The 22454-nt window shown below is 39.2% G+C and overlaps 1 protein-coding gene across 1 annotated transcript; it reads left to right on the forward strand.

Moving 5' to 3' along the window:
- The first annotated feature begins 280 nt into the window (after positions 1 to 280).
- Positions 281 to 18920, forward strand: ebna1bp2 (EBNA1 binding protein 2). The gene is made up of 9 exons (XM_072273718.1): positions 281 to 407; positions 2223 to 2306; positions 7267 to 7439; positions 9400 to 9523; positions 10522 to 10611; positions 13923 to 13998; positions 14206 to 14299; positions 15371 to 15539; positions 18704 to 18920. Exons 1-9 carry the CDS (start codon positions 330 to 332, stop codon positions 18755 to 18757), a joined length of 942 nt encoding a protein of 313 aa, XP_072129819.1. The 5' UTR covers positions 281 to 329; the 3' UTR covers positions 18758 to 18920.
- The last annotated feature ends 3534 nt before the right edge of the window (positions 18921 to 22454 follow it).

Here is a 22454-nt window from a genome sequence, read left to right on the forward strand (position 1 = left end):
GAACACGATCACTAAATCTAGCCTTCGTCTGCCATCTACCGGCGACTGATATCACCGTCGCCTTGTGCGCAACACTATTGTGTCCGGCCTGCAACGAACAGACGCTTCAAGAATGTGAAAGAAAGTGTTTCTTTCTCCGGAATGAAAAGGGGAGGGATAGAAAATACAAAATTACATAATTTCAATCAGTTTCACCCACGATGGGAGATTTAAAAATTGTTAAAGCAAACGCTCGCTGCCTAGAACTAGGAAAGGGGGGGTTTGCTGACTCCGGACAGTAGTTGTTGAGGGACCGGGAAAAGTGCTTCCGCTTTGTTAACGGTGGTGGCATGGACCGCGGTGGTACGTCTGAGTCGGAATCTGAGTCTCTGTCAGACTTGGAGGGATCGGATTTGTCCGACTTAGAGGTGAGATGGCTTTTGAAACGGGACTTCTGGACATTATAGTAACGGGGTTGGGGTCAGTGGATTTGTTTCGTAGTGAACTGTGGACACGTGCCTGGTTAGAGGAGCTCTGAATAGGCTCGCGGAACAGGCTGTAAATGTTCGCCGTTTGAAGGTGCTCTACTTCTCTGGAACATGATAGAGGGTAATACCGGTAACTGAAGTGGTCAGATATATCATTTTTAGGTGATTACCGTGGAAACAAGGAAAGCGGCGTTATCAGGCGATAACACACACAACACGGTAAAGGAATTCAGCAAATCAAGTAGCATCTACGATGGACGTTTCGGGCTGAAAAGAGGTCAGATTGACTTCAGTTCTGATGAAGGGTCTTGGCCCGAATAAACGTCGACTGTTTATTTTCCATTGATTCTACGTGACGTGCTGAGTTCTTCCAGCATTTTGCGTGTGTTGCTCAACGTTACAGCAGCTTCAGAATCTCTCGTGTTTCAGGTTAGCGGACGGCATGTTGATACAGAATTGTGTGATCTTCGTCCAATCTGATTGGCTACTTGTTCCATTTCGGAACAGCTGACTTTCCAGGCATTATCAAAACCGTCCAAAAGAAACCGCCATATTGTTTTCAGGATCACAGTCGGCAAAATCCCTGATGTTGGACTGTGTTAAATGTCTGGACACACTCAGGGAACCTGGGGATGATGCATTCTCACTCTCTGTTTGGGTTACCTTGAAAACTGGGGCTTTTCTGTTTAAGTAAAATAAAAGGCGATTTGATAGTGTATAATTATGGGTGGCAGATATAGTGGACAACCAGTGCCTTTTTTCCCCAGGCAGGGCAGCAATGGCCAATACCAGAGTCATCCATTTAAAGTGAGAGGAGGAAAGTATAGAGGAGATGTTAGAGTTAGGTTTTTTGTACAGAGTGATATGTGCCTAAATTGCACCGCCAGGGTTGGTGGAAGTGACTGATACAATTGGGATATTTAAGAGACTCTTAGATAGACATATGGATGTAAGAAAAATGGAGGGTTATGGGCTGTGTAGGGGGAAGGATTAGATTGTGGAATATGTTTATAGAATGACGCAAATTTTGGGCCAAAGAGCCTGTGCTGTGCTCTACTGCTCTGTGTTCTATCCACTACATGCCAATCAATCTCAAACATCCAACTTCCAGGCGTGATGTAATAGACCTATGGAATGGCACAATACAAAGCCTTGTTGTTTCCAGGTCCAAAGTGCATTAGTAGCCTGGACATACTTTGTGCTTCTTAAGGCATTTCTGGCATTTCAGGCCAGAGACCATCAGAACTGTTTTCTGCAATTAATAAAAATGCATTGCAAATCTTGGGGCTGAATTTCCAGTGGGACTTTCATACCTCATTGATACAACTTGGAATGAACTCTTTTCAGCTTCTGCTTGAAAAAAAAAATTTAAGAATCTAGAATACTTGTTAATGCTCTACCATTAAGCAATCGGACAAGTTTTCTGACTATTGAGATCTATATTTTTCTTGGCACAAAACTGCCAATTTCACATTGCCCTACGAAGAGCAACCAAATAGAATATTACTCTATTTTCAAATAGTTCAAATACTTTTATGGAAAACCTGTTTAAGTTCTTGTGCAGTAAAGAGGATATAATATTCAATAATGGGGGTCACAATTTTAAAAAATATATAAATATTTCCTTTTCAACTCAACATGTTTTAAAATTTGCCTGTAATCCATTGGGTGAATTGCTATGTCAGGAAGAAAAATGCTGGAGTTTACACTTCAGTTGCATTAAACATGTCACAATGAATGTTTATTTTTCCACAGCTTCAAGAAGCATTTTCCAAGGGTTTCCTCAAGCCTGGTTTGAATGTAGCAGAGGAGGCAGAGAAGCAATGTGTCAACAATGTGGTGAGTTTTTAACTTCTATTCTAATGTTAGGCTCCGATTTTCTCAGTGTGCAATATAAAATTGATGATCTGCCTTTGCTCTAAGGTAACTGAAGCTGGTGCCATGATCTTCTAACATGTATGTTGAGCACATTAATGGTCCAAAACTGATTATCTTTTGAAAATGTCTTTATTCAAAATAGGCTTGTTGTCAGGGTCAGTGTGTATTGTCCATACATAACTGTTCTTAAGAGAATGAAATATTGATAAACGTACTTCCACAGTGATGTTGGTAATGGAGTTTAAACATTGAGACCGTTCCTACAGTGATGCAGGAAGATCAGTTTATTCTTCATTCAAGGTATCCAGTGGGGTGAAAGGCAGTTGCTCATGATTCCCTGCAGCTGAAGCCCTTGTCTCATTTGGAGGTTGAAGTTGCAGGTTTGGGAGATGCTGTCAGAGTAGCTTGAGTGGGTAATTGGTAGAAGGTGTACAACACGGCCCTTGTGCACCACTCACTGGTGGATGAGGCAATAATGAAGCAAGTTGCTTTATCCTGGTTGATACTGAGTTCCTTTGATGCTGTTGGAACTGTAATTAATGAGGCCAGTGACAAGTGTTCCATCCCACACCTGACTCTGCATTGTAGGTGGTGGAAAACTTTTGAATGTATGAAAGGGGTGAAGCATATCCATCCCCTGACCTTTTCATGTATGTAGAACATGGAGAAGTACAGCACAGGAACCCACAATGTTGGGCCAAACCAATTAAATTAGTAATTTAAATGGCCAACTAAACTAATCTTTTCTGCCTACACAATGTCCATATCTTTCCATTTTCCTCACATTCATGTGCCTATTGAAATGTTTCTTAATGGTCCCTCGTGTATCTGCCACTACCGCCACCCCAGGCATCAGATTCCAAGCTCCCACCACTCCTATCTCCTTTGAACTTACTCCCTCACCTTAAATGCATGCCCTCTGGTATTAGACATTTCAACCCTGGGAAAAAGATACTGTCTGTCTACTCTATCTCCGCCTCTCATAATCTTAGATTAGGTTATGAGGACACGCAGTCCTCTTATTGTCATTTAGTAATGCATGCATTAAGAAATGACACAATGTTCCTCCAGAATGATATCACAGAAATACAAGACAAACCAAGGCTTTAAAAAAAACTGACAAAAACCACATAATTATAACATATAGTTACAACAGTGCAAAGCAATACCGTAATTTGATGAAGAACAGACCATGGGCATGGTAAAAAAAAAAGTCTCAAAGTCTCTCGAAAGTCCCATCAGCTCACGCAGACGGTAGAAGGGAGAAACTCTCCCTGCCGTGAGCTTCCGGCGCCGCAAACTTGCCGATGCAGCACCCTGGAAGCACCCAACCACAGCCGACTCTTGAGTCCATCCGAAAACTTCGAGCCTCCGACACCGAGCATCGTCTCTGCCGAGCGCTTCGACCCCGACCCCAGCAACAGGCAATAGGCAAAGCCGAGGATTTGGGGCCTTCCCCTCTGGAGATTCTCGATCGCCCAGTAGCAGCGGCAGCGAAGCGGGCATTTCAGAAGTGTCTCCAGATGTTTCTCCGTGCTTCTCGCGTCTGTCTCCATCAAATCAGGATTGTGCATGGCCCCTATTTAACAAATACCGATATCATTTCAGAGCGGCTGCGCGCACTGCGTCACACCGACATCTTCTCCTCCCCTAATCTTACAAACCTCTATCAGATCCCCTCTCAGCCTCCGCCCCTCCAGAGAAAACAACCAAAGTTTGTCCAACCTTTTGTAAAAGCACGTGCCTTTAATCCAGGTAGCATGCTGGTAAACCTCTTCTACACCTTCATAAACTTCTTCAAGGCCTTTCAAATGCTATTGAGAGTAGTGGGCACTTAGACAGTCGTTGGAGATAGTCATTGCCACTTTGAATGTTGTCTACATGAGGACTCAGACTGCTCATTTGCTGAAGTGTTCCAGTGCATATGAAAAATGTGCAGTTGTCAGTGAACATGAAGACTGTGGTTTGAGGAAGGTCATTGATGAGGCAGTTGAAGATGGTTAGGCTGAGGATACTGCCCTGAGAAACACCTGCCATGATATCCTGGGGCTGGAATGATTGACTTCGAACAGCCACAATCATCCTCCTTAGCAAGCTCTGACTTGAACCAGTGGTGTATTTTCCCTTTGTCCATTGATTTTGATGAGTTCCTTGATGCCATACATGGTCGAGTACTGGCCTTGACTTCGATTGCTCCAGATTTCCATATGGCTTGGAGCCAAGTGGTCCTATGGAAAACCCATCTGAGTGTCACTGATCAGGTTATTGGTAACTAGGTGCTGCTAAGTGCTAAGTACATATGTCACCATATACCGCCTTGAGATTCATTTTCTTGTGGGCATACCCAATAAATCTGTAGAAAAATAACCATAACAGAATCAATGAAAAACAGCCCAATTTGGGTGGTCAACCAGAAAGCAGAAGACGGCAAACTGTGCAAATACAAAAAGAAGGAAGTAATAATAAGTAAGCAATGATCATCGAGAACATGAGATGAAGAGTCCTTGATGGTGCCGTCAACATTGTTTTCCATTATTCTGCTGATGATTGAAAGTAGTCAGTGCCCAATAATTACCCGGGTTGTATTTGTTCTGCTTTTTGTGACGAGGATGTACCTGGGCAATGTTCCACTTTGTTAACCAGGTGTCATCCTTGTAACTGTGCTGGAACAACTTGGCCAAAGGTACAGCTAATTCTGGAGCAAATGTCTGTAGTACTACAGGTTTTTTTAAAGGTCTCATAGCTGAAGTCAGTGTTCTCAACTGTGTCTTAATGCCACATCGTGTTCATCAAATTGGCTGAAGATGATGGAACTCTCAGGAAGAAGCTAGAATGGACCATCCATTTAGTACTTCAGGCTGAGAGTGGCAGTGAGTGCTTCACACGGTCTCCAGCATTGTGGGCCCTGCCATAGCTGAGAAAAGGGATATTCTTGGAGCTGCGAGAAGTACAGACAGAGGTCATGGAAGGAAAGGCATGCAAGACAAGTCTTCCATGATACATGTGACAATAATACACCAATTTACCAAATGGATTGCCTTCGTATAACTGAGTGTGTTTGCTGGTGGCTTAGTGGTAGAGTCGCACGCAGGTGCAATCAGGTAAGAATGGTAGATTTTCTCAGGAGGGTTTTCATGGCAATCCAAACATTTTCTTTTCTCATCATTACTAAGCACTTTCTTTAAAAGTTCCTTATTATTAAATGGATTTAAATCCCACAGCTACTGTGGTGAGGTCTGAACTCTAGTGCCTATCCCACAACATTCAGAAATACATAAGAAATACCCATGCATCAGCCTTATAAGAGGAATGGATTTCATACGTCATTTGCTTAACCAGACTGATTCTTGAAGCAGGTTGTGCTATATTTCCCTTTACATTACTGCTGTTGGATTTCAAAAGATCTTTTGTAGTGGTCACATAAGTTATTGCTAATAGTTCTGTACACTTTCCCAAACTACTTGCAACATTCTCCAATAGAATGAAGAAAAAGCACTTTGGCATGCTTGAATTTTGTACAAAATCAAAATAACTGCCACTACAAAATCCCCTGGACTATATTGAGCCAATTTAGACAGTGGAAGTGGGGTTTTAAAGTTTTAATTAGTGGTTAGCAAACTCTTCTACTTAAACTCTATATAGCCCAACATTTCTACATTTATATGCAGATCCCATATGGAAATATGAGATAAAGATGATAAAGGGATTTTTAGTGGATGTAATTAAAGTGTATAGTATGTTATGTTATCCTTTACTAATTAAAACTAATGCTAAAAATATTTTGTTGGGAGAATTCTTTAATGTGACTGAATGTTTAGCCACTTGATCATTACAGCTTGATGCCAGGTATTGGATTCCTTTGAGCCAGAGCCTGGTGGCTGCAGGCATTAAAGAATGGCATGTTCTTGTCAGAGCCCTTTTATTTCAAAGCCAAAAAAAAAACACTGGCAAGTGTGTGCTTTGTCAGTCAGCAACTTTTTGGGTTGAGACCCTGAATGAGGATTGAGTACAGTGGGAGGATGTGTAGGGGTGAGTCAGGCCAATAGGGGTTAAATAAAGTAAGAGATAATGGACAGGTGGATCCAGGTAGGGAAGAGGGAGGGAGCTGGCAGACAGGAGATTGGGGGGGGGGGTGGAGGCACTGGGGGCTGGTAAAAAGAGCAGTTGGAGCCAGTCAGGGTATAATGGTAAAGACAGAGGCTGGAAGGTGATAAGTGGATGCACAAGAGTTACAAGGGCTGAAATCCAAATCGGGGGAGGGTGGGGGGGTGATAAAAGAGAAGGCTGAAGGATAGTTTGAACCAGATGGGGGATAAGATGGCCACCAGTTTGTAAAAGTCTGGGGGTGATAGGTGGATGGAACTCTATTGGGGAGGAGAAGAAGTGGGTGATGGTTGGGCTGGAGGTGGTCATCAGGATATTGGTTTATTATTGTCTGAAGTACCAAGATAAAGGGAAGAGCTTTGGTTTGCATGCATCCAGTCAGATAATGCCATACATAACTACATGAGGGTAGTAAAAAGATTGCAGAATATGGTGTTGTAGTTCAGATAAGCAAATCAAGTGCAAGGGCCACCAAAAGGTAGATTGTAGATCGAGTCTTTGGAATATGTGAGGTCCATTCAAGAGTTTGGTAACAGTGAATTGCCAAATTCTGGGACATTCTTTTCCACCTTTGTGATGGTAAATCCACAGAAAGAAGTAATTTGCTCTGTCCAGAAGCTGATCTCTTTGGAATTTAACACAGTCACAGTAAATTAGATGTATTTTTAATAAAGTTGAATGAGCTGAAATGCACATCAGCTTTGACTGATGCAGACCAAAGGATGTTTACTTTGCTTCTGCAAGTGCTTATTATGATCCCATAGTTATTCTGATGGTCATTGCACATATACAAATGCACATATTTGTGAATCTTCAGGTGGGCTTGAAACAATGCTTAGAAGACTTCAAGAAAGACCTGAAGTGGGTGGAGAGACTGGACATGACAAATGGCCCAGCTACTGACATCATAGCAAAGGCTGAAGGGAAAGCTGTGGGGCAGGAAAACTCAAATATTGACCCAGAAGATGACTTTCAGCGTGAAGTGTTCTTGTAGGTATAATGTTTCACACTTAAGCTTTGTTTATTCACTTTTAAGTGTGGCTGCAGTTACTGAATTCCTCTTCATTGAAGCATGTTGTTCATACTTTGCTATACAATTCTTAATTGATCATTCCTCCAGAATACCTCATCAGAGATGGATGTGCAGCATGCAAATTTTGTTGCTTTGTTTACTAAATATTTGAAGTTTTGTTGAATATTTAGAATGTGTATGCATTGCTCCCAATGGTGGCTGCAGTAATGTCAGGGGAGCCATTGCATTATGTTATCACTTCCTAAAGCATCTGGAGTGGTAGCATATTGTATTGCTTCCTTGATGTTCCTACAGTCTTCATTAAGAGCAATGCATTTATGAATATTTGAAATTTTTTTTACAGGGACTCGTATCTTTTATTTAAGTTCCAAGTAAAATTTTTATTATTAGGGTACATATATGTCACCTTATACAACTCTGATATTTGTTTTCTCGTGAACATACCCAATAAATCCAATAATCATAATAGAATCAATGAAAGACCACGCCCAACAGGACAGACAGCCAGTGTGCAAAAGACAACAAACTGCAAATACAAAAGAAAAGAAAAATAATAGTGATTAGTAAGTAATGAATATTGAGAACATGAAATGAAGAATCATTGAAAGTGAGTCCATAGGTTGTGGGAACAGTTCGATAATGGGGCAAGTGAAGTTATCCCCTCTGGTTCAAGAGACTGATGGTTGAGGGGTAATAGTTATTCCTGAACCTGGTGGTGTGAGTCCTAAAACTCATGTACCACCTTCCTGATAGCAGCGAGAAGAGGTCATGGCCTGGCTGGTGGTGTCCTTGATAATGGATGCTGCTGTCCTGCGACAACGTTCAGTGTAGATGTGCTTAATGGTGTGATTGACTCGGCCATATCCACTACTTTTTGTAGGATTTTCTGTTCAAGGGCATTGGTGTTTCCACACCAGGCTGTGATGCATTTTTAGATGTTGTGCGGAATCTTCACAAACTCCTACGGAAGTAGAGGTACTGCCATGCTTTCTTCATAATTACACTTGCATGCTGAGACCAGGACAAGTCCTTTGAGATGATAGCACCAACGAATGTAAAGTTGCTCACCCTCTCCACTTCTGATCCCCCGGTGAGAACTGGGTCATGGACCTCCGTTTTCTCTTCCTGACGTCAATAATCAGCTCCTTGGTCTTGTAGCACCATTCAGTTTGGCATCATCTAGGTAGTTCTCTGAAATTTATAAGTTTAGGTAATTGTTCTATTAGGGTGACTTACTTTATTCAGAATTTTGTTATGATTGCCCCTGAATCCTGATTTGTTTTTAATTATTACTGCATTGCAATATAGTAGAGATAACCAAAATAGATTATAGATTATTGAATGAAAATATTTCATCAATTTTAGAAATGTTGCTTATTAAAAAAACTGATGAAAGTTATGAGATGACATTAAGTTAAAGTTGACATTGTTAAAATATCACATTAGAATGAAAAGGACTTCAAATTAAATGTGTGATTGCTCTCAAACTGGTATGAATGGAAATTTTTTTTGATCTCTTATGCTTCTTCCTTCCAACTTAATTTTGATAAGATATAATTTATCATGAACTGTTCATTTATTTCTTATAGTTTATAACTTTAGACTTGATTCATTTGTACCAATCTTGATAAAACCATTAGCATCTTTGAAGATAGAAATAGTTAACATTTCGAGTCAGTAACTCTTCAACAGCTTTGGTGAAGGTCATAGACTTGAAAGGGTTAACACCATTTCCTTTCACAGTTGCTGCCTGCCCTGCTGCGTGTATCCAGCACTTTTAGCTTTCAATTTAAATTTCTAGTTTGGTGATCTTTTTTTCTTTTTTTGCTTTACAAAACAAACATGCCTTTTCAGTACAATTACCCCACAGCAAAGTGGCAAAGTCCTTTATACTTTATTGTAATTTCACCTGTTTAGTTATCGACAGGCACAAGCAACTGCATTGAGTGCATTGCCTCGATTACAGCGACTGAAAATTGCAACAAAAAGACCAAGTGACTATTTTGCTGAGATGGCCAAGTCAGACCAACAAATGCAGAAGGCAAGTGCTAATGATCTTAGGCTGATAGATCTTTGCTTATTGGAAACATTTTGTATTAACAGATAATTGAAAGTTAAATGAATTTTGTATAGGATGCTATTTTACAATTTCATAATAAGCACAGTGTTAATAATTAAGCAATATTTTCTACAATTTTATATGTTATCTATGGTTCCAGCCTTTTAACAAAAAAGCATAGATAACGGTGGCAAACTTGCTTAGGGTGTGCTTTTTGTCGTTCTTAAACAATTGAAGCTTGCATAAACCCTGATTGGTTGTGATGAGGATGCTGAGACCTTGAGACAATATAGACCAGTTGAATGAGTGGATAAATACCAGATGCAGGGTAAATGTAAATTTTGTACTTGGGTAGCAAAAAGAAAGCTAGGTAATTAATTGATACACAGATGTTTGTCAATCAATCACAAATCCCATACAAGCATGTATATACTGTAAGTGGGTGATAAGGTGAGTGGTATGTTGCCCTTCACTGAAAGAGGTTTTGGGTGAACAAGCAAGGACAACTTGCTATAATAATATGCCTTTGTACACTTTTGGCCTTATTCAAAAAAAAGGTATGCCATATATTATGTATAATGTACCTTTAAAACTTTCAGACTGATTCCTTAGGTTAGCAAGAGTGCCGTGTGAGGAGATATTGGTTGACTTGTAGCCTCAGAATTACACCAATTAAATACATCCAGGTATTTATGTTACGTCTGATTGTCTCACTGCTTGCAGCATACAAACATGTTTCAGGAGTCATTCCATTTCCTAAGTACATAATTTAGTACTACATTAACAGTTAGTTCATTACCAGAGGTGCTGTTTTTCAGCAATTGTAGTTATCTATTCACCAACAATACCAAAAAAAAATGCTTATTTAGCTGGTTGCTTGCGGAATGTTCGTCTGCATGTCACTAGGTCAAATTCAAATTTCAGCTACTCCACTGTGAGCCCATTGGTCTAAATCTTAAAATTTTCCTCCTTTTTTTTAGATTCGAGAAAAAATGTTATCAAAGCAGATGGCAATGGAAAAGTCTGAAAAGGCTAAGCAGCTCAGAGCATTACGAAAATATGGAAAAAAGGTATTTATTTTTTGTGCATGAACATCCGAGGTTCAACATTGTGGTTGATTTATCTTTCATTAAAAATAATGCAAATATGGTTAGGGCCTTTTTCTTAAATAGACAGGTTCTGTCCAGTGATAAAATTCAGCAGTCCTTACAACATATTTTCAGAAGTAATGATATATAATTTTAATGTTGTAGTGTTTTTTTTTAAGCCAGTGAAATTGTAGGGCAAGAAAAATCATTGTTGATTTCTTTATTTAAGCTTAATTATGGGGGCTATGTGGGGATATCTGTTAGGATTTTGAAAAGCACTGAAAGAATTTTTCTGCTGTTGTGAAAGTGTAAGATTGAAGGAAATAACCCTAAAATGATTGCTAGGCCAATCAATAGAATTAGGAGGGAGGTCTTCAAATATGGTGGTAAAATGTAGAGCTCTCGCCTACATGTTTAAGTAAATGTTAGCTCATCTTTTTTTTTGAATCCCAGTATGTTATATTTTGTTACAATAAGTGAATATTGAGCTGTGTGGCTGGAGAATAAAGGTACAGATCAACTACGAATGTAAAAGTGGTACCAATGGCATTTAAGTTTCAACCGAATAATGAACTTAGGATGGTTGTTGCACTTTCCTGTTTAACCTGCAGGGAAAAAATAAATTGTTTCTTTGTCAGAGAAGTGTAAGATTAGAAGGCCACCCCAATGAAATGACTCCTTTGAATCTATAATTACTTTGGGAAGAGCCAAGTGAATTTCATTTAGCTATCCATTTCTTAAATTGGAGATATTTTGTCAGATGTTATACCCCTGTGCCAATGGTATAGCATTTAGTTGTTGGTTTATTCAATGCAGTTAGTTGTTTTCCCAGAGATTGGTATCAAGATCTAGAGAGCATAGATTTAAGGTGAGTGGGGAAAGATTTCAGAGGAACTTGAAGGGCAACTTTTTTTACATAAAGGATGGCATCTATATGGAATCAACTGCCAGAGAAAGCAGCTGAAGCAAATTTTAAACAACAGTTGAACAGGTACTTGAATTCGAAAGGTTTAGGTTATGGGCTCTCTTGGTTGGGCCAAAGGGCCTGTTTCCATACTATATGACAGTGTGAACAAGCGAAATGGCTGTTCCAGGCCTGCATGATATCTTGTTATGTGATATTCTCCAAACTAAAAATGGCTATCAATAATTTCTTGAATCAGAGCATTTATCGTAGTTCTCCATTTGAAGCAGTGGTCTTTGCTTCACCATTGTCCTCCAAATCCATGAAATGTATTTGGTGATATTTCTATGTGTTCTAAAGTGGTTAGGCTGACTTTCTCATGTAATGCCACTTGAAAATGAATAAAGCATAGTGATTTTTTTTTCGTCTCTAACTTAAGTTACTTCTTTACTGATTGTTTCATGGAATACTGCAAAAGTATATCATCAAGGAATTCAGTTCATTAAGGATTTATTTTGGGTCTCTCTTGATAAAGGCCCACCCCAAGGAAAAAAAATCTGGCCAAATCCTTGTTAAACTTATTTTTTTTTTAAGTGTACAATTTTCCCTTTTCTCCAGGCATGGGTAGAAACTAACGTTTAGGAAGAAATAGTGAAACATCTGGATAGAAGTGGCTCCATCAGGCAGACACAGCATGGATTCAGTAAGGGCAGATCCTGTTTGAACAACCTATTGGAGAATATAATGAGCTCGTTGGATAGAGGAGAGAAGTTGGAGGTTGTAAACTTTCCAGGAGGCATTCCATAATGTACTGCATAAAAGACCCATCTATAGGATAAGGGTGCATGGAGTGTAATGCATTAGCATGAATACAGGATTGGTTAACCAATGCAAGGCAGAGAGTTGGAATAGACACAAGAGTTACTGCAGATGCTGGAAATCCAGAACAATATACACAATGTGCTGGAGCAGGTCAGCAGGTTGTGCAGCATGGGAATGAATAGTCCATGTTTCGGACCAAGAACCTTCATCAGAGACTTGGAATAAATAGGTCTTTCTCTACTTGGCAACCAGGTTGAGCAGAGTGCGACAGAGCTCATTGCTGTGCCCATAACTGTTCATGATATACATTAACGATTTAGAAGAGAGTATCAGGTATAGCATATCTAAGTTTTTTCCTGACATTAAATTGAGTGCAAAAGTAAACTTCAGGGGATGCAGTGAGTCTTGAGAGAGAGATGGATAGGCTAAGTAAGTGGGCAAGGGTCTGGCAGATGGAGTACAATGTTGGTAAATGCTAGGTCATCCACATTGAATGGAAAAATTTAAAGTCAGATTGTTATTTAAATGGTGAAAGATTGTAGTGTGTGGTTTTGCAGAGAGACTTGGGAATACTTGTGCATGCATCACAAAAGGTTGATTTTTCAGGTGCAACAGATTATCAAGTAAGAAAATAGAATGATGGCCTTCATTGCTAGAGGGATTGAATTCTAGATCAGGGAGGTGATGGTACAACTTTATCAGGTCATGGTGAGGCCGTGCTTGGAGTACAACCTGCGGGGTTCTGTCTCCTTACCTGAGAAAGATATACTGGCTTTGGTGGTGGTGCACGGGAGGGTCGTTGGGTTGATTCTGGAGATGAAGGGTCACCTGAGACTGTCTTGCTGGGAGTTCAGAAGAATAAGAAGGGATCTTACAGAAGTACAGTGGATTTTGGTTAATTACAGCAGACACTTGTCTAGGTAACTCTTTTAATAAAAAAAAAAAAGCAAAATGTACTGGTCCTGATGTGTCCCACTGAAGCAGAATCCACTGTTTTTGAAAGGAATAGAGGCAAGAAAGTTGTTTCCACTGGTAGGTGAGACTAGAACTAAGGGACATAGCCTCCAGATTTATGGGAGTAGATTTAGGACAGAGATGAGTAACTGTTTTTGGCAGAGTAGTAAATCTGAGGAATTCTCTGCACAGGGAAACAGTAAAGGCTACTTTATTAAATATTTGAGATATAATTAGATTTTTGGCACTGTAAGGGAATTATGGTGATGGGGGAAAGGCAGGTTGGTAGAGCTGAGTCTACAGCCAGATATCCCAGATCTTACTGAATGACAGAGCAGGCGGCACAAGCCAATGGCCTACTCCCCCTCTTGTTCCAGCTCCTATTTCTCATGCTTCTTTTCAACATCATTAAGACAGCAGCCTTAGCTGTTTTTCAGTTCAAGTAACAATTCTTAATAGGTGACCAGAAGCAGTATTTTGTGCACACTTGCAGAAAATAGGATGTAACCTGAACTTGACCTTCCCAACATTCATTTAAGTATACTTAGTTACAGATGAGGGGCCACAAAGGCAATTTGCAACTTGTCAGTGAATTCTATTCTCTTATCAATAGGTTCAAGTAGAAGTTATACAGAAGCGCCAAAAGGAAAAGAAAGCCATGATGACTGCAGTGAAAAAGTACCAGAAAGGTTGGGGTTGTTTTGTTGCACTTACATGACAGAATAACCAAAGATTTTTTTTTCAATTTCAATACTTTTACTCTTTTCAATTGGTTGGATTTTAGTGAAAACAAACTAGATATACATTGAGGTGGTTTTTATTTTCTAGTTTATTTGCAAATGCAGAAGTACAAGTAAAAGTTTTTTTTTCTCTCTCTGATTTTCTTTGATCTTCAGGACTTTCTGATAAACTAGATTTCCTTGAGGGCGATAAGGCTTCTTCAACAGCAAAGAAAGAAGGTGGTGGAGGATATGCACAGCAGAAAAAGAAGTAAGATTAGATCAATGAGAAAAGTACATTTGTGTTCCTAGTTGTATTCCTCAATTACCAATGGCATAATCAAAAACGATATTGGGTAACCATTAATGTTAAACAGTTTTTAAAAAAAAAGGATTTTCTAACAGGTGGTAATGCAAAAACTAAAAGGCAAAGCTGAAGGTACAAGAACAGCACCTGAGGGAAAATGTTAATAATGTCCAAAACTGTAAAATGTTGATAATTCAAATACAAAGCAAAGGAAGTGAGGTGAGGGTTGGAACAGAAATGGTGCAAAACCAGAAATATTAATTAGGAACAAAAAATTATGCTAAAATGATATAGGACAGCTAAGCAAGCAGCAAAATGGAAATTCAATACGTGTAAATGATAGTTGAACAGCTGCTGTGTGAAGAAATAAAAGCAGAAGTTATTATCTAACATTGTTCAGCCCAGTGTCAAGACTGCAAGGTTGTATTAATGAGGCTGTTTCCTGAGGTCCCATCAGGTTTTATTAGAACAAAATAGAAGGCTATGAACATCAATTATTAAAGGTGTGAGCTGGATGATTAAAATAACAGATAACTGGAAGCTCGGATTCATTCCTGTGGACCATACAGAGCTGCTTGCAAAACAGTTTAATGCCATTTTTAAAACTGAAAGTACATGGAAAATGCTATTTCACTACAAGTTAAACAGGCAGGAGAAAAGTGTCACCGTCAGAGACCAGTCATAAAAGTCTATTTGATTTGAGTTGTTTTCCTCTGTGTATAGTGCTTGGTATGGCACATTGTATATGAGGTGTGGTGCAACAATTGGTCTCCAATTTAAGATTGTTTTGGCTTCATGGTGCTAGGACCATTTTGTCTCAATTTTTAGACATAAATAGAGATTGAATCTTACCAAAAGAAACCTAAACTCTGGTGACTTGTATTTACCTGAGTATTATGATAATACTTCATACATCTCTGTAAATTAGTTCTGAATTTATCAGAGTAAGATAACGTAAGTAGATTTTTATTGACTAAGATTTTAGGACTTAGAAAAACATTTGTTGAGGACCAATTGTGTTTTTTTCCAATCCAGAATAAATGCAAAAAGGAAATATAAAAATGAAAAGTTTGGTTTTGGAGGAAGGAAAAAGGGCCTAAAGAGGAACACCAAAGAAAGCTACGATGATGTCTCCAGCTTCAAAGCAAAAATTGCACATTCAAAAAATGATCGCTTCGGAAAAGGAGGAAAGAAACATGCTAATGTGAGTTTTTCTTTATTCATGCAATTCTTTAAGGATGAGTTGACCATTTATGAAACAGCACCATTTTAGTCTCAAAATGCCCAGAAACTCATGAATATTCTCCTTGAAAGTCTACTTTCCTCTGCCATTGTGCTTAAATTAATTTTGCTTCAGGCTAATTGGAAGAATATAGAAGAATAAATTTAGACAGGATTTGCAGATGTGAGAAAGGAATTTAATGACAATAGTGGAATATGAGGATGGCTAAATGGGTCGTAAGAGGATACTGCTTGAAATCAGACCATAGAAAATCTACTCTTGTAAGGATGGGCCATAGCTAAGGTACTAAATAATTTACATTTGTTTTTCCAAGGAAGACAATGTTGCAAGAGTATCCACAAAGGGATATGTTGAAATACCAAATTTTTAAAAATCAATGGACTTATTAGAAGGCTTGCTGTGCTTATTGACTAAGTGAGTCCTGGAGATTCACCTGGAGTTGCTGAGTGAATTAAGAATGAAAATTGCAGAGGCATTGCCATAAACTTCCAAAGGTGTGTCAATGTAAGTGGAGCTCCCTGGGGATTGAAAATGCAATTTTTGTTTTGTGAATGTTTAATAGAATAGACCCAGCTTCAGCAGTTTAACCTCTGCTGAATTACTGCTTTTGAATGGGGAAACGTTTCAGAAGTAATAATTGAGTTCAGAATTAGCAGCCTCCTGGACAAATTTTGATGGATGAAAGCATGAAAGGTTATTTAATTAATTTGTTAAAAGTTTTAAAGTAATGAGGTTGGTTAGGAATGCAGTTGATATTGTGGGCTCTTAGAAGGTGAAAGAGCGACACATCGTAGGCTTGTCACTGAGACTGAACCCCATGAAATTAAATCTGTAGAGCAGTATGGATGGAAAGTTGGTTAAGTAGTGAGAACAACCAATTTCATAGAGTCGTACAGCACAGAACCAGGCCCTGTGGGACTTTTGACTCCATACCTATATTAATCCCAATCTTATTGTCCACATACTGATCAACATCTTCCCCATTTTCTCACCCCCACACGCACATACGTGCTTGGATGCACACAAAACAGTTGGCAAATTATAGTGGCCAGTAAACCTACCAACTTTTTTAAAAAAAATCAAACACCCGAAGGAGACCTCAGCAGTCAATTAGAGAATGGTCAAACTCGGCTAAGGCTGCACCAGATAAAGCCCAGGATGTTGGAGCTGTAAGGCAGTGGCTCTACTATCTGCCATTTTGCCATTCACAATGCACGTTCATGACTGTAGACTTAGGTGTGCAGTATGCAATTTCCAAATTTGCAGATAGCGTATCATTTGGAAGCATGCTGTACTTTTGAGAAGGATTATGCTCAACTCTTTAGGGAAAAATATAGGCAAGCTCTTGGAATTGGCCGGTGTGTCACACAGAAAAGTATTAAATGTCTGCAAGAAGAAGGAATTCACAGAATATAAATTGTAGGGCCTGATTCTAAAAAAAGTAGAAGAGATCTGGGAGTACACGTATATAAGTCATTAAAGTTGTAGAGCAGGTTGAAAAAGAATAGGAGATCCTGGATTTTATAGGCATAAAGGTGTTGAAGTTTGAAGTTCAATCCCGACATCTTTCAAGGAGTTTGTACTTCCTCCCCATGGAAAGCGTGCGTTCTCTCTGGGTGCTCCAGTTTTCTCCCACAGTCCAAAGACCTGTCGATTAGTAGGTTAATTGGTCGTTGTAAATTGTCCTGTGGCTGGACTAGGGTTAAAACCTGGGGTTGGTAGCAGCACAGCCCAAGTGGACTGGAAGGGCCTATTCTGCGCTGTATCTCTAAAGAAAGAAAGAATAATAGGTAGAAAGCAGCAATGAATTGTTAATAAACACAAATTCTGCAGATACTGGAAATCCAGATTAACATACACAAAATGCTAGAGAACTCAGCAGGTCAGGCAACAACCTTGGAAATATACAGTTTGGGCCGGCTGGTGGCGCAACAACATCAGCGCCGGACCTGGGAGCGGAGGTTTCCGGGTTCGAAACTAGTCAGGTCCGCTCCTGAGTACGCTTTCCATCTGTGCCGGGTTGAATGTTGAGATTGCAACTCGACTTTGTTACAATAAAAGGGAAAATACTGCGAAAGTGTTTGTGCGGAGTGGCGCTCCACACAGTCTGTCTCTCGCTCTGCGCCATGAAAAAGACATCATCGCGGACGCACGCACGGACACGCACAGACTCGCACGCACACAGGTACATGCCAAAGAAAGAAGGAAATAAACAGTTGACGCTATGTACCAAAACCCTTTTCAGGACTATTAATGATTGTTAATACTGATTCAGCCACAACTAGGGTATTGTCCAGTTCTAGGCATCACACTTTAAGAAAGACATGAAGGGCTGAGAGAGCATACAGAAGGGATTCACTAGAATGATTCGAGGATGATGGGGCTGTGCTGATATGGACAAGGTGGAGAAGCTAGGGTTATTTAATTTGGATCAGCAAATTAAGAAAGTGGATCGGAGAGAGATAGTTTGGTAAATGTGACAAAAGAAATGAAGTAAACAAAAGGTAAATGGCAGAGGGAATTTTTTTATGCAGCAGTTGATTGGAATCTGTAATACACTACAAAGGGAAGGCTGGTTGATTTTGCAATGAGAGCAATTTAACAACTGGTTGCAATGCTGCAGTGATTTTTTGAAGTATTAACATTTTTCCTGTTGAATTTTAAAGAAAAATGTTTGGGGAAGACCAACTGTGGCACTACCATGGACTCCTTTCTTGTTTTTTGCACTAATTTTCTTCACAATTTTCTTATACAATTTATGTGTCATTGTGTTGCTGCCAGAATCTACATGCCTGTGACTCTGCAGCTGTAGGTAGGTTTTTCATTGTTCTTGTATCTCACTGTACTTGTGCAGATGGCAACAAACTCTGACCTGAATGTTGGAGGAGGAAGAGGCTGTACTTTATGCTTGATTGTTCACACCATGGGAACAATCTGAATCCCAAATGTTTGCCCTCCAATGGAGGAACAGAAAAATAGTCTACAAAGGTGTATTTGTAAGATCTTCATCATCTTCAGTGCTTTTGTTTAATTTATGTCCTTGTATTTTTTTCTCTTTTGGGAGAAAGAGAAGAATGTTCAAAACTTAATGATTTAAAATGCTAATTTCTGCTATTTGTTCACAGAAGCGGCCTGGCAAGAGGAATCGACAGAAGATGAAAAACAGGTCACGAAAGTAAACTGAAAATGGATATATTTTCGTGTCTAGTTTTCCCGCAGTGTGGGATTTAATGAACTTGGCTTTTTACATTTGTATATGTACATTGATGCTTACCTAAGGACATTGACACCAACAGAAATAATTTCTACTTTTGAATAAAAAGACTTTGGATTTGGTTAGAATCAAGGTCCTGAAAATCATTATTAACTACAAACCAAAATACGTTTATAATAACTGTAAATTGTGATGAGATGACTTTTAGCTTAAAGGTAAATTGCACCATTTAGTTACTTATTGCTAGATTAATTTGATTAATTTCCAAAATTTAATAAATGAAAGATTAATGATTTACTAATATTTGATCCTGTATGTCTATAGCCATGGAGCATTTGAACAATAGAAAATTAAATCAATTCAATTTGTCTTGCACAACAACGCATTTCAACCTTATTAGATGTATTTAATGATTTATGCTTGAATCGTGAAACACTGTTACTACGACAATTTATATTTGGCAAATTTAAATCTCACTCAACACTTTTGTATAAAATCAAATACTATTCTGGTTGACTGTAAGGTAACTAGAAAATATTGCAATAGTATTGTTTTTACTCTATTGCAATTGATGCCACATTTCCACAATTTGTGCATCAATTTGGTTGAACAAGAACAGTATCCATGATGCTGTCATCTTGGGGTGACTGTTCAAGTCATAGGATATTAGTGGCTTTAATTTCTATTCTCCTCAAGACTGTTTGGAAGAAACCCTTTTGCTAATGAAGGTCCTGACAGAAGGCTAAGTCTTTGTGCTAATTACTAAAAGTTCTGGAAGTGCTATTAGAAAGGTAAGAATTTGCCATGCAGGAAAAAATAATATTGAAACATTTCTCCTGCCACAGAAGGTAATACTCTTAAACAGGAGTGCATGTAAATTATGCTTTGCTGTTCTATTAATTTTTAGAGGGGTTTTTGTGATGCTGTGGCAAAATCAGCTTGCTGATTATTAACTCCATTAAAACTCTCCCAACTGTTAATCACATGGGGGAAAACGTCATGTGTTAGGTCAGTTAATCTAAATGGAAAGGAAATTTGGTTTAGCCAACGACTTATTCACTGTTAATTTTAGAAGATCATGTCTTTTTGTCAAGTGTGGTGAATTTGAGAGTTGTGAAAGTACCAAAGTTTGTTTGAATCTGGATCTCTAAGCAAAGATGTTTCCCCAAAAATAATTTTTCTGAATTTGCAAATATAATACAGTATAGCCCCATACTCTAGAAGACATTCCACTTATGCTATTTACATTACATTTCTTTACATGTGCTGTTATACTTATTCAGACCCCTGTGTGCAGTGGTGAGGGGCCTTAAACTGGTCTTTCCCCTTAGAGCATTTGTGTTACCTACACAGACTTTGTGTGTAAATTAGCATGCAGTTCTGGACTTTGAAATGTCAATCTGTAACAGTTATCAACTCATTGGTACTGGAAGCAGAGTGGGTCTGATGGAGCAAATCCCTATGTTCCATAGCTTTTTTGGGATGAACCTTGACAAAAGCCACTGTATTTCCTTCCAGATCCTGGAACGTGAACATTTCCAGTTTGGATACAAGTCTCAATCTCCCACAAGCAAAGTTGACCTGAGTGTACCATATGGCAAAAATACTCTCACAGTGCATGAATAATCTGACAAGCAGAGTCCTACTACCACCAATCAAACAAGGTCCTGCTGTTTATTTCCCATCAGTTTTGACCATCATCTCGCAGGATCATGAAAACATTCAGTATATTTAAAAAAAAACCACTTTTATATTGGCCTTTCAATAAGGGGAAGGAAGTGTAATATGGTCCAACTGAGTGGAATGTTCCAGTCCCATCCTTAAGAACAGTAATAGTACTAAAGCATCCAGTGATAATTGGACTTGGATTACCAATGATCTTTACATAGTTTGACACAGCCACACGCAAAGGTCGAAGACCATGTTGAGTGGATTTCTCAGTCATTTGCAGGAATTTCATTGCATCTCCATAAACAAAATCTATCTTCTTTCTCGAAAGAAAAAGACTGATTACTGCTGCAGCATGGGAGCCAGGAATGAAGTACAGCTACTCAATATTTAGAAACAGTGCGAGCATCTTGCATCTCAACATTCAAGATTGTTTATTGTCATCCTTCTGTACCTGATTATAAAAGAGAATGAAATGATTGTTATTGTGGATGCATGCAGCAGTAGAAAACACAATAAGCATAAAGAACACAATAAAAACATGACCAGTTCCTTTTCCCAACTGGGAGGGAGTACCGTTCCCACGGTGCCATTTCCTGCTTCATCCTGGCCAAACACTCCAACCTTAATCATGTTCCTTGGCACTTTAAATAATTGGACAGAACAGCAGAAAGAGGTGAAATACCAATTAGACCAGATGGCATAGAGCATAGCCTTGCTTTTGCTGCAATTAACTCTTCTGGAGCCAGTGACCAGTTTGCAATGGCCATAGTTGCTCAGCAGTTGCAGACCAATTGTGAACCTGACAGAAAGATGGCAATGGGGTTTAACTTCCTGGGTTCATCACCGCTTTTATATTCAATATCCTACCTGAGAGTCTAGACAACCAATGGGACATTTGATTTGGGAAGCTTTATTTCCCATTTATTAGGTACAACTGTGCTCCTGATGTCTGCATAGAGCTGTCATATTCAATTATGAATTTCCTACCAAGCTCATTTTGGAAAGCATGTCCATTACTTTCTTGGACAATATTCTGTCAAAGGTCCTCTGGTCAAGCTGACCAAGCAAGTGTCTACTCCATTGTCCCACATGGAAGCAGATATTTGATCCCAGTGAATCACCAGGGCAGTCTTTGCTTGTGGACAGAATCCTGTGATCTGTATTAAGTGAGATGCGTTTCCAGTGGGTAGGATTTCCTCCCACTGTTTACTGCATGTAGAAAAAGGCGATGTTTCCCATTAGAAGCAAAGTAGTGTGCAGTTCAGCAGATTTGGGCCTTAAACACATGCCATGTCTTCCAAGGATATTCATCTGGAAAGAACACACCAACCTAGACAACCTGCCGAGTTGCTAGGCAGATTGTTCAATTTTTGTTCAACTAAAACCTTGACTCCGAGAAATGTAAATTCTGAAAGGCTGTGTTATAAAATTACCTTGCGCTGTCTGAAGGATTCCTGTGAAAACCTTTTGGAAGAAGTAAGATTATGCCTCAATCTGCAGTAGGCACATTTCCTTCTCGATTTCCCTTTCTAAACGCATTTGAGAGTGAAGAATTGTGATGTTCATTCTAATGCATCTCAGTAATAGATTGGGAAATTAAAGCAGAGTTTCACAATTCTTCAATCTAAGTAACCACTCATCAAATTCCCCAGTTTCACTTGTTTCATGTTCAACTTCCATTTTCCCCTGATGGCCTTCTAGTCTTCCTGCAGATAACTTGAGCCAACGATGATCAGAGAACACTAGTGTGATATCAGTGGATTGATCCTGAGTGATTGGATCTCAAAGGGTAGTTAGTTTATCCTGGAATGAACTGATCTGCATGGACTTGACCAGATAATTTTCTTTAGCTTCTGGGTTCACAGTACATCCAGGGAGAACAGACTTAGATTCTCCAGTAGCCTTCTAATAAAATGCTCCATCCAAGGCAATATCCTGGCAAATCTCTTCTGTACCCTCGTCAGTATACAGATGCCATACCAAGTGACCAG

Source organism: Mobula birostris, chromosome 12 (assembly GCF_030028105.1).
Source record: "Mobula birostris isolate sMobBir1 chromosome 12, sMobBir1.hap1, whole genome shotgun sequence".
Taxonomy (NCBI): Eukaryota; Metazoa; Chordata; class Chondrichthyes; order Myliobatiformes; family Myliobatidae; genus Mobula; species Mobula birostris.

What these genes read in the sequence shown, in the direction of transcription:
- ebna1bp2 (XM_072273718.1), top strand. Translation starts at nt 330, where the DNA reads ATGGACCGCGGTGGTACGTCTGAGTCGGAATCTGAGTCTCTGTCAGAC. An exon ending in AGCAATGTGTCAACAATGTG is followed by an intron (nt 2,307 to 7,266) that starts GTGAGTTTTTAA and finishes GTGAATCTTCAG; the next exon opens with GTGGGCTTGAAACAATGCTT. An exon ending in TACGAAAATATGGAAAAAAG is followed by an intron (nt 10,612 to 13,922) that starts GTATTTATTTTT and finishes TCTTATCAATAG; the next exon opens with GTTCAAGTAGAAGTTATACA.